At 33.1% G+C, this 12,644-nt stretch overlaps 1 protein-coding gene across 4 annotated transcripts; it reads left to right on the top strand.

The window, feature by feature from the left end:
* Positions 1-8,069: 8,069 nt before the first annotated feature.
* LOC108329952 (uncharacterized) lies at positions 8,070-11,513 on the top strand. 4 transcript variants are annotated; one of them, XM_017564358.2, is made up of 12 exons: positions 8,070-8,308; positions 8,388-8,435; positions 8,527-8,578; positions 8,660-8,733; positions 8,825-8,952; positions 9,120-9,239; positions 9,371-9,508; positions 9,612-9,902; positions 9,995-10,147; positions 10,265-10,390; positions 10,560-10,627; positions 11,076-11,513. In XM_017564358.2, exons 1-12 carry the CDS (start codon positions 8,284-8,286, stop codon positions 11,125-11,127), a joined length of 1,275 nt encoding a protein of 424 aa, XP_017419847.1. In that variant the 5' UTR covers positions 8,070-8,283; the 3' UTR covers positions 11,128-11,513. The 4 variants fall into 4 exon arrangements, with proteins under 4 accessions (XP_017419847.1, XP_052732164.1, XP_017419849.1 ...); XM_052876204.1 differs by lacking the exon at positions 11,076-11,513 and adding an exon at positions 10,873-11,069; XM_017564360.2 differs by having other exon boundaries at positions 8,071-8,308; positions 9,120-9,246; positions 9,411-9,508.
* Positions 11,514-12,644: the final 1,131 nt, after the last annotated feature.

The following is a 12,644-nucleotide window of genomic DNA, read 5'->3' as shown; positions in this document are numbered from 1 at the left end:
AAACCGCTCCTAAGTATTAAAATATTTATCATCAAAGTCTTCATTTTTTCTTTTTGGGCCATTGCAATCCCTTATTTCTCTGTTGGCGCTTCTCTTCTCGTTTTCTCTTCTGTGCAATCCTTAATTTTTCTCACTTTCCACTTCTCTTTTCGTTTTCTCCACTACCGAGCGCCAAGATCCTTTCTTCTCCACTTTTTGGTCTTTATTTTTCTTTCCCTTCTTAGCTTCCCCTAACCCTTCCTCTACCGTCTCTTATGCACGCCAATCATATGAACTCAATCAATGAAACAAAAAAGCGAAACCCTACGCCGCACACGAAACAACCAACAAGGCATGCGAGTGATGTCCACAGCCTGTCGCTGCCAGCCATCTCCGCGCAGCCGCCGACTGTGCCCTCCCTGCCACGGCTTAAGGTCGTACTCGCTGGAGCCGCGAGATTCTCGCCAGTGGAAAGGGAGGCACCACATGAAGGCCAGGAAGTCCCGCAATAAATTGATGAAGAAGAGGACACCGGAGATTCGGAGAATGGCCCCGCTGCTGCAGATGAAGGCGCTCTCTCTCTGACGGTTAGTCCCCGGTTGCCGGAAGTTGTCGTTCCCTGAAGCTTCTAGACAAAGCCGATGATTATATCTGTGTCTTGGAGATGCAAGTGTGAGCCCTCATCATCAAATTTTTTGCCGATTGGGGGCTAACTTCCTTACATTCCCTTTTTCATTGCTTGTTTTTGTTTTTTGGGATTGCTCAGTAATTATGTTATGCTATTGTGTAGGTCATCTGATGCACACTAGTTATCTATTGAGAACAACTTATAGGTTTGTATTGTTCTATTATTTGTTTTCTTTTTCGCTCTGGCTGGTGAACTATCAAGGTTTGAAGACCCTTTCTATTGTTGTGTAAAGATTGTTGATTGCTGTAGTAGATTTTCTTTCTTGGAGGTTTTGGTATAAACAAATTATTTTGACTTTTGCTTACATACCTAAGCATAAGATGTATTGAAATTCAGCATTCACCTTCCATTTATGTAACTTCTCCTTTTGTGCTTTGAACCTATTTTGATGCTTAACTAATGCTTCTTGATGCTATTTTAAATTATAATTAAGTCTTCATTTGTTGTGTTTAGTTTTCTTTATATTTTAGATAGTCATAAGTAGTTTTAAATCTGTTTTCTTTCTTACTGAAGTAGTTTAAATAGTTTTTAACCTACAGTTGTAGTTTCTATCTTTTATTAATATGTTATTCATAATTGTACATTAATTTAAATTTAAATGTTACTTGATTGTAGACTTTCTTTGTTTCAGGACATTGTAGCAAAGTTATTTTCATTTTTTTAGCAGAGGCCAAGGGCTTTGTGCAGCTTAACTAGAACTAGGACTGTTTCTTCTGTTACTCTGCGCCAGCCAGCTTCTACCAGCATCAGTGTTTCTTATGAGGTTAAAGAACTAATCACTGCATTCCTCGACTACTAGAAATTTTTTTATTTTCATTGTCATTTGTTCATCACATTCTATTCCCTAGAATAAAACAGAATTGGTACATTTAACATGTAGGTGAATGTCTCATTAGGAACTTCATCAACATCCATGCCTCATTTCTCAATAGAGCCCCCTCCAACATAAAGCAATAATAATGACAATAGTATTTTCTAAATGATGCTGCTGACACTCTCGGTGAAATTGGTTCATCAATTGGAAGATCCATGGGAGGAACAAGTGGGATCATGTAATATGACATTCCTATGCCTCTAAAGTTAAATCATTTATGCTATCTAACTATTGTCACTATTTTATTTTCAGTTATACAATATTTTTTAAGGCAGCACATTCACATTTGAAGGCAAATTCCCATTCTGGTGTCACATCAAAACAATGTGAGAACATTCTCCAAGTCAAGCTACTTTATTTCATATATATTGTATATTTGAAGTTATATTTCGTCTTTAAATATTGAAATTTTATACAAATTATAACTTACAATTCTAAAATCAGCTTTGCAATCACAATTTGAATCTTTCGGTATGATTGATGCATGACATGGGCTTTCGGTGGTTTGATTATTTGATTGTTTGGTCATTTGATTGTGTGTACATAAGTTGTTTGTTGATTTGCTTCTATGAAATAATGTTGTCATATATCTGTGAAACATGGTTTGGGAATAAATCCTGTGTGTCAAGTGTTTATTTATTTATTTTTTTTATAAATTTGGGTTACATTAAGAAATTATGTATCATTTCAATTGGATGGTAGTGTGGTCTATTTTATATTTTACATTAAGAAGTTTTTAACAGTCACATGGATGCCCAAAGAATAGATGGTGGATGGTTAGTCAATGAAGTACTCCAAGTGGTAATTGTAAATTGTCGGTCTTGGAGCATTGATGGGATGAAGGTAAAATGAAAATATCTATCATTTGTGGTTTCTGATGATCACTTGCCTTGCTTCTGTAAGACTGTATCTTGTTCGGCAGATGTTTACTCAACTGCACTTCACGTATGAACAAGAGAGTCACCCAAAGGAGTTCTTCATCCCATATGTCTGGAAGCTAGTACTCTCCAAATGGTATGGAGATTCTTATCCACATACTTCACGATGACTATTTGCAACTTTTTCTCTCTTTTATTGTTCGAACTTTGTTGATTATGGTGGTATATTAAATTCATCATCTTGTTTTTTACTATAACTTTTGTTGATTACCTTTTAAATATGGTTTTCTTGCTCTGTGCATGTTTCTGATGTGAAAATTTTGTCGTCTACAGTGAATTTGAATTCAATGCAACAGCTATAAATTTTTTTCCAGCTGATATACCTACCAAAGTACGTATCTGAATCTCCAGTGTGTGTGTGTCTGTATATATATATATATATATATATATTTAGATAAGCTTTATTATATATCTCTATAGCACTCCCTGTAATCAAATAACACAGTTGTCTTTTTTCTCTAGTATTTTTGTTCCTCAATCCTTCCATAGTATCTAAGCATGCTTGTTGCTACCGCTGCTTATATGTTTAAATTGGATGATTAAATTTAGATTCACATGTTTCAAATTTGTTATAAATTACTGAAATTATAAACTGTTGAAATTCAATTAAAAAATATAAAAATTTTAGATAATTATTAAATAGAAAACATTTTCTATAAGTCAATGGTTGTTTTCTTGTGTGCTCTGTTTTAGGTGTGGCAAATTGTGTAATCACAATTAATGAGGTATTTTTTTTTGTTTGCTTTACAGTGTTTCGTTAAGATATGTTAATTTTCATTTCTTCAAAATATTGCAGGATTTAGGTTTAAGTGTTTGATGATTCATCACCTATATTAAAGGAGGCCATGGTCAAAATAACAAATTAATGGACAATAGCAGGTGAAGAGGAAGATAACTGAACTTTGGAACCTACTAATTGGTAAACAAAGAGAACAACTACTCTGGAAAGAAAAACTTATGCTGGAATTTACTTGCTAAAGGAAGTTCTTTTCACCTAGGATAGTTACCCAACTAGTTTTACAAGTAGCTCCTATGTATAAAATAGAAATTATGTAATAGAGTTAGGGAGTTTTTGAGTGTATCAATTTTTGACAAATTAATTGTATTTCTAACGTTTATAGTTTATTTTATATAATAATATGTAATTTGGTTATTTATTCATTTTGATTTATTATTAAAACATTTATTATGATGATTAAATAATTTAAATCACTAAAAAAAATTAAATTACTACATTACCGGCGGTTTTGGAGAAACCCCTGCAAATAGGGACGGTTTTGTGCAAACCCAACTATTTCTGGCGGTTTTTGAGAAACCCCGGCTATTTCCAGCGGTTTTTACAAAACCCCGGATAATTGCGGCGGTTTTTGAAAAAAACCGCCGGTAATGTTTAACGACGCTGCTTTTACCTGCGTTTTTTGCAACCGCAGGAAATGCATTTTCCAGGGGTTAAAACCACCGGTAATGTTAAAAATAACCCCTGGAAAAATTGTGTATTTTTCTAGTGATATTATTTAAATATATTATGAGCTCTTTATATATTGTGTAGGAGTCAGAATTCATTAACTCAATTTGTCTAACTTGTCAAAAGGAAATGGATTCAACCAAATAAGCCGACTGCTTGAAAACGCACACCGAGGTGAGTTGGTCCATGAAATTGACTCATTGTCTCTTTAATAAAATTACGTTCAGTTCCCAAATGACTCATTGTCTCTTTAATCGTCCATCTTTTAAGTAAATGGACGGATATATTGCGAAATATTGTGGAATACACATAAAAAAAATCTAACGCATAATCTTTCTTACTTAGAAAGGTCACTCGTTTTTCTTGCATATGCCCAACTTGATGTGCTCGACATTCTCCTTCAACCAAGTTAATTGTATCGACAAACTCCTCTAACGACTGGCTGGTACTGAAGTAGGAAATATAATCTCCTACCTCATGAGGAGTCTAGTCGTATTCCATAATGGGTGGTATCGGTGTACAATACTATATCCATTCACCAACAACATCTACCTCTACAGCGACGACCGCATCCTCTTCAGCATGAGACAACGTTATTATGTGTACTTCTGCTACTCCATCTCACGGAGCTACTCCCCACTTGGTTGATCCTAGGATTGAGGACCCAATCGACAATGATGATGACTTTGACTCGCTGTCAACGTACCCCTAGCATCTCTTTCCCTCAGACTCCTTAGACGAAAAAAACATAATGGTTGGCATCATTACTTTAGACAAAGAGAAGAATATGATACTAGATCATGAATAGAAGATAAATAGCAAGTAAGAAAATGACAACGACTCTACTCCCTATTTATTGTTAAAAGGGGCGCCTAGACAAACGAATTGCAGTCGGTGAAACAAGTAAGATCAAACTATCCACAATTCATGACCTTTCGTTTCAACGAGCACAAGAATCTCGAACTAAACACATAGCTAACTATTTTAAACCGAGCAGTTACACAAAAAGCCTACTCTCCCCAAAACATTGGAATACTCTCCAACTAAACAAACCCCTTCACATATCAAGGTATGAAGATATGCTCGGGCTTAGGGAGCTTGTGCATAGTATAATCGTTCCTAAGCAAAACCATTATCAATTGAGCCATAATTAGGCAAGTGCTAATTTGAAGCCCATCCTGAAATATATAAATAGAGGTTTTGTGGTATTGTAGTAGGTTGATTACATTCATCACACATTTACTAATACTGTCGGATCCTTACTAGCTTTAGTATCAGAATGTCTTATGTATGTAAACCCTAATTTGACCGAACGGTAAAGAGCTTGAAGTGAATGAAAAACTTTGACATGTACTAATTTAATTTGCATGAAACCAATTCTTATGACAATAATTTAAAACAATGTAAAAAAATGAATTTTAATAGAAGTTAATACTTTCTAACTTATTTTTAAATAAAATAAACTTTGTTTGGTTATGTTAACATCAACTTAATCAGTTCTAATAATGATATATTTTAACCGACTTGATTTATTTTTAATGACACTTTTATTTAAAAGTTAATTTAATATTTTATTTGAGTTACTTTCAACCAACCAATCATCGCCCCTCATCTTTTCTTTCTACTCTTTGTAGTTCAACCCGTTATCCTAACTAGAATGGATTAAATTTTTCAATTAAGGGTTGTTGGTCCATTTTTTTATTATTGCAAGTGAATTAAGGAATTGTAATCTCTCCTAAGTTTTAAGTATTATCATTTTGTTGAGTAGTTAAAATACATTGTTTTAATGTTTTAATTAAGGATTATTGACGAGTACAAGTCTTTTTTCCGTACTTTGTTGAACATTCAAAATACATATATGTTAGTATATTAAAATTTTGTTTAATTTATTTTAAAACGTTAAAACTAATGTATATCAATGTATTTTGAAGATATAATAGATTAACACAAACATTTTTCTCTCAGTCTCACTTCTACAAACATATGAAAAATTAAAACTTAAATTCAACCTTAATTAAAGTTAGGGATGACAATATGGACAATTTCGTCTAATATTTCATCGGTTCAATTTGAAATGCAGATAATTTTTTTTGACCCACCCACGTTTAACTTGCATAAAAATTTTAATAACTTTATTTTTATTTAATTAAATTAATAGAAATAATAATTTTATAAGTTTATTTCTTAAAATAAGTAATATTTGTAATTATATAATTTATAATTTTTGAATACAAACTTATTGAAAATAGAAATGATTTTAAACTAGAGTGAAACAAGAAAGAAATGTGAATTACAGACCTACTTTTGAATGGTTTGGACACAAATGAGCAAACTGTTATTCGATAGACGATTAGAAAAGGAAGCGAATGAGCAAGTTGCTTAGAAGAATACACAATATGTCGTGCTAGTGTTGCTGGATTTTAGGAATTTAAATCAATGTAGACTATGCCGGCCAAATGCGGATTGGTCCACCATTGACCCACATGGGCAACGAGTTATGCGGTCTCTCCTTCAGATTTTCACCTTCAATCTGTAGTCTATCTTCCTCTTCAACCCCAAAAGGGAAAAAAACCATTATGGATGAGGAGGAAACTTAAGGAGGAGAGGGAGAGTTTCCCAGCACTCCAAGCAGCCTACAAAAGTCTCTCTTAAACACCTTAGGTTATTCTATTAGTATAAAAATAAGAAATGCTCAAAACCCTAACAAAAACATGATTAAATATCCACTTTCGCGTATTAGAGCCGACAAACTTATCCCATGAGATCTAAAAATTGATGTTTTCTAACTTGTAACTCACTGTATAAGCCATATTTTTACCCAACAACTCAAGTACTGCAGGTTTGAATTGTAAATTTCGCCTAGCAAGCAGCCAACTCGCCCAACAACTTTACCTAGCGTCCAATGGTGATTTGTTGGTCATCATGGACGGTCTATGACAGTATAACCCTACATGTAAGTCCTTTCTTTATGTTTGCTTAAGTTTAATGCTTATTAACATGATCATCTTAATTTGAGATTCTATGATTGTACATATTTGGATTTCGTATTGACATTTTTTTTCCTCTGTGTGCATCCTCTTAACCTAAGAGTTAATTCGGTTCACTTATTTTTTATATTACCATCATATTAGTTTTTATATTATCTATTTTGGTATTGTGATTAGTAAAAGCAAAATATATGAACATTTTTGCAAATTATATAACATTATCAATACTATACTAAATACACTTAAATAACATGTATTAAAATCTTGAATATCATAAAAGAAATATGGCATGGAAAATATAAGTCCCTGTCAAAGAGGTGGAAACTATTTTCTTATTATGATATATATATATATATATATATATATATATATATATATATATATATATATATATATATATATATATATATATATATATAAATCAGATCCAAAAACAACTTTAGTACTAGAAGTTATTCCAACCTTAAAAGGGAAACTTTTTTTCTAGAACATTTTGGAACCCCTGTCGCAGAGGCTACTAAGTGTTTTTTTTTAATTGTTTCAAAATTCATCTTAGGCTACTTTTCTGTTCAAATCCTTTCTAGGATTTCTAAGTTACATATATTAAATTTGACTTGACACAGTCTGCTTCAGTTTAGAGGAGACTGAATGGAGTTTCATGGAAGGAACAACACATAAGTTAGAGGACAAAAAAGGTAGCTGTGTTAAAAGTTAAAATCCTCTTGAACCCATCACAGTTTCGTACCTGTCACACAAGTTTAAAGTGCCAGTTTTTTACTACATGCTTCAGTTATTTGTTTTTCGTTTCTTTAACAGTTTATATCATGACAGTAATACACTCTTTTCAAACACAATTTTATCTTTATAAAACCATATGTTCTATTGAATAAATGGGTGTCATCTGAACAATCTGGTATGTATGAGAAATCTGTTAAAAAATGTGGAAACATAATTCCTACTGAATAATAGTGTAACAGTATTTGAAGAATCCAATTCATGTCTCATTTTGAATAGTAAGAGGAGAGTAGTCACGGCAAGGGCTTACAAGTTAATAAACAGACAAAATGGGATTTTTTTCTACCAAGCTTTTATGGCTAATAAATGTTTCTGAGGTTGCAAGGACCACACAACCTGGTCTCATTGGATTCTAACCATATCCATTCTTTCAAAACCCATCCATGTTTCCATCACTTAACCAACAGAGTCAATCAACACAACACTTTTCTTCAGCACTCAACCTAGATCAGAGTCTAGAGTTCTGGACAGTAACTACTGTCAAGCTAATCTCTTTCTTTCTCTATTCTTTTGTTAACTAATTGAGTTTCTGGGTTTATTGAATTCTTCTTCCTGCAATGCCAGGAACCATCATGGTTTCAGGTACTAACTTTCATTTAGAGTACTGAATCCCAGATGGTTTTTTTTTTTTCTTTTTCTCACTTCTCTATTCATTTTACAGTACTGGAATTCATGGATCTTCCATTATCTTCAGCAACATCCATAAGGGGTATGCTCTTGCTTTTGAATTTGTAGCTATCTCTCCCCTTAAGCACATTCTTAAGGCCAATTATAACAAGTTCAGTGGTGAATGCATGCAGCTTCCTTGGGGAGAATAGAGTACCAAGTGAATGACAAGGAAAAGTTATCTTTGTGAGATTGTATACCTTGTTTATGTGATATGTGGTCATAACAATTTCTTGGTTATAATCTGTTCTGTTGTATATTGTTCAGCCCCATAACTAGCATCCGTGATGATTTGATTTTCAAAATTCAGGATGCTGAGGGGAATGAAATATCACGTACAGGTTGTTTTTCAGTACATATCCTATTTGAATTGGCCTTTTCAAAATCAGACACAGTAACTTGGTCTAACGGGATCTAATGAACAAATGGCAGGTATTCAAATCAAGTTGATATTAGAAAAAGGTGTTTTGGAAGACAAGTTTCCACTTTGGGGTGGCCATCTGCGTTTGAAGTTGCAAGTCATCCTTAGTGATGAAGAGCGCGACAGAATTCGTTCATTGGTACTGATTCATTTTTCTTATGCTTAAGAACGTTCTTCAGCATTTGATATTAAATACCTCAGTCAATTAACATTGATTTGAATGCTATTAACTTGTAGAGACAGAATTTTGAGGTTGTGGTTATTAGTGTTCCTCTACATTAACTTCTCACATATTTACTTTTGCAGAGACAATCTGCATTGAAGAAAAAACATGACGAGCTTCTTAGCAGTGGCCGAAGAGGAGAGGAAAGCGACAGCAGAGCTGTTCTTGGCAATGCTGCATTACCCTTCCGCAGAAATGATGAGGTCTCAGGTTTGATATTACTCAGCTGATTAGAGAAGCCATGAAAACTTAAAGCAGAAACACGATAATAAGAACATTAATGAGTAAAATATACAGAAACTGAATAATTATGAGACATCCTACATTCCCTCAGAGGCTCTTTCCTGATGTTTTAAGTGCTCCATCTTCTCAAGAATCACCAAAGAAACACCTTCAACAAGATCTGGCTGCTTCCCGTGATGAGAAGGAATCTGATGCTAGGACTCAGCTTGACCACAAACAGCTAAACCCAGTTAAGGATTAACTAATAATTTGCTTCAGTCTATTTTTACACCAACAAGGAGACAGTGGAAAATATACTGTTGTTTGTTTAATGGTCATTTTACATGTTTTAGAACATTGCAGATGAATATAAGGAGTCCTCATCCACAAAACCTGTGTCACAACACAAGGGTAAGAAGCCTGCTTATCAGTCACCATCTGAGAAACATCCTCAGAGAGCTATTGGTTCAGAAGAAATTGCAGTTTTGTTTGGGTCAGAAAAAAATGATCTCCCGGCAAGTAATCTGATACAGCCACATGAAGAGGAAAGTGGCCTTCAATATTCTGAGAAGAGAGCCTCACTGGGAAGAATTCCAAGTAATGTGAGGAAGATGATAAGTGCCTTTGAAGGTGGATCTGCTCAGGTATAGTAAAATTTGTGCTTTAAGAGTATCATCAGCATATTATTGAAAACTGTTCAACAAATGAAGTTCACATGAAACTTGTCTTAAAACAGGATAAGAAATCTCAGATTAAACCACCTCCAACAAAACAGCAAGAAAGTTCAGATGAAAGAAGATATTCTTCCAAGACTCAACATTTGGAGAGAGATAAGTCAAAGAAGACAGAGCTAGCAGACTTACATGAAAGGGTGAAAAGTGCATCCCTGGTAAGACAGTTGAAACATGCCCCCACCATATATTGGAGAAAGATGAGAGTAAATTAACCTGCTTAATTATGTGTAATAGAATCAATTATTATATTATATTTACTTATTTTGTAACAGAATGAATCACATGTTGGAACTGGAACTGAGGGGAGTAAGCATGAAAAGATGGTGAAGATTAAAGATTCAAAGTCCAAGACCTCTGATAACAATGGGGATGAAAATTCTGGAGGACCATTTAATCAGGTTATTATCTACTTTAAATTTTTTATATTGAGTTTCAATGAACAATGTTGCATTTATCAATCTTGTGTTTCAGTAGGTGTTCAGTCTTAAACAGAATTCAGTAGAGGTTTATATTTCTCCTCTATTCTACAATATGCTGATATATCTTTTCCACATCTTCACTTTTCAGGTTGTAAAAGTTGCAATCATTATAGGATTTGGATTACTAGTTCTCCTAACCAGAAAAAGAAGAAAGAGGTATGAAAATTAGGCGATCTCCTAGCTATATTTCTTTTACTTTGATTCTGCTAATTATATCATGTCATGAATCAAATGTATTTCGAAATTGAAACAATGTAAACCTTTTTTCCTGGCACAGTTTATGGATTTTGTTAAAGAAATCATGCTTCATAGCATATTACTGTGGTCTGGAGCAATTATCTGTGACAATGTTTGTAGTTATGCCATCATAAACCAAATTGTTCTGCTTCTTCCTTTTGTAGGTAAATTCTAATAGAAATTAAGCAAGAACTATGGACTTAGATTTACAATCATCCTACATAGCTAGCTTTAGATAATCTTAGCAAGAATGATTCCTCTCTAACATCCATCTTGGCAAAAAGATGTGTACACTGAGTTTTTGTAAGCAATTATTGTCCATAGTTCACTAAGAACTTCTAAGTGCCTTTATCTCTGTATTATGTAGTAATGGAGAGAGGCAAAGGGATGTATTTAACTTTCTGAATTTACCAGAATGAAGAAGAAGAGTGCCTGAGAATAAGTTCAACAAATCTCAATTCCCAAATTCTTCATTTGTTGATGCATGCACAAGCATCCACAGGCTGCAATCAAGTCAACAACTTACAAGTTTCTGATAATGGGCCAAATTCAATGCAGTCGTATCCTGCTGGATGAACATCTTTCCTGGGCCTATTCTATGGCAATGCTGAGACAGTTGCATCCTTATTAGCAACTAAATATGTTAAGAAAACGCAGTTGAGAGACTTAAGGAAAGCTAGATTCATTTTTCACACGGATGAAGTAGATTTCAATAACTTTGTTCTTTTATTGCTTCCATGTACAATAAATTGGATTAAATCTGTAAAGTTTTGCGTGTTAAGGATGGCTGCAACTAATTAACCTATGAGTTGTCTTGATAATAACCAGTACAATTTGTTAACTTATGAAATTCATAACATAGCATATTAATACGTTCACCTTCTTAAAAGTGGTGGAAAAAAAAAGTTTATAATATGATAATTAAAAACCATGAGATATTTGGTAAAAGAGTATGTTATTTCAACTTCTCTAAAGATATAATTAAAATAAGATTTTTCGAGGTGACTTAGATTTATTTAATTTATAAGAGAAAGTTAACAAATAACAAACTTACCTAGGTAGTTCCCAAGTTAGAAAAGTTAAGTCTAGTTTACCTTAGTACATGAATTTTGTTTTTTTGTTTCAGTAGATATAGTCCGTCCTGGTGGGGATAATATGTAAACGCATTCAATGTGACTCAAACATATAAATTTGATTTGTTTAGATGTAAATATGTTGATTAAAATGTTTTCATTGTTCAAAAAATTGATCTATCTGGTTCAAATTTTATGTGTTTATTTTTATTGACACCAAATTTGTAGAACTCTGGAATATTTTTATAATGTTTTTTTGAGGTTGAATGTATGAGTTTCAGCTTTTTGGACTCAACACCCCTAATTTTCGGACATTTTTTCTCTCAAAATAATATCTATCCTTCTTAAATTTTCTTTTCTCTTCTTTGAATTTTACATCGTATCGATCCAAAAATATTGCACAAATACAAAAACTAAGCAAACATAAAATTAGAAGAAAAAATATATATTATCCTCACAAGTCTCTTGCCCTTGATTATTTAAGAAAAGAATATTCACCCAGAATACTAGTTTGTTGATACTTTATAAGAAAGGTGGACATGTTTCAATGAAGCATTTTTCTAACATAGTTAAAATGAAGATTTTAAGATTTAAATTCTTAAACAAGTATCGAGTGGAAAAATATTATGCTAGGTATAAAAAACTGCATAAGCACACAACTAAAATAAATATGAAAATAATATTGAAATAGACAAAAATGAAAAACAACACTTCTCCTTAAAAATTTAAGAAGAACTTCTCCTATGCTTAAAACAATAGAAAGAAGGAAGAGAAATGAGATTTTATGGAGCTTTAGGAAGGAAAGAAGGAATCAATCTCTTTTACCAACACCTTAGTGTTTGCTTTAGACCATATAGAGATTT

The sequence above is a fragment of the Vigna angularis genome, chromosome 4 (assembly GCF_016808095.1).
Source record: "Vigna angularis cultivar LongXiaoDou No.4 chromosome 4, ASM1680809v1, whole genome shotgun sequence".
NCBI lineage: Eukaryota > Viridiplantae > Streptophyta > Magnoliopsida > Fabales > Fabaceae > Vigna > Vigna angularis.
The sequence above is the reverse complement of the archived record's forward strand: the minus strand, read 5'-3'. Positions and strand labels throughout refer to the sequence as shown.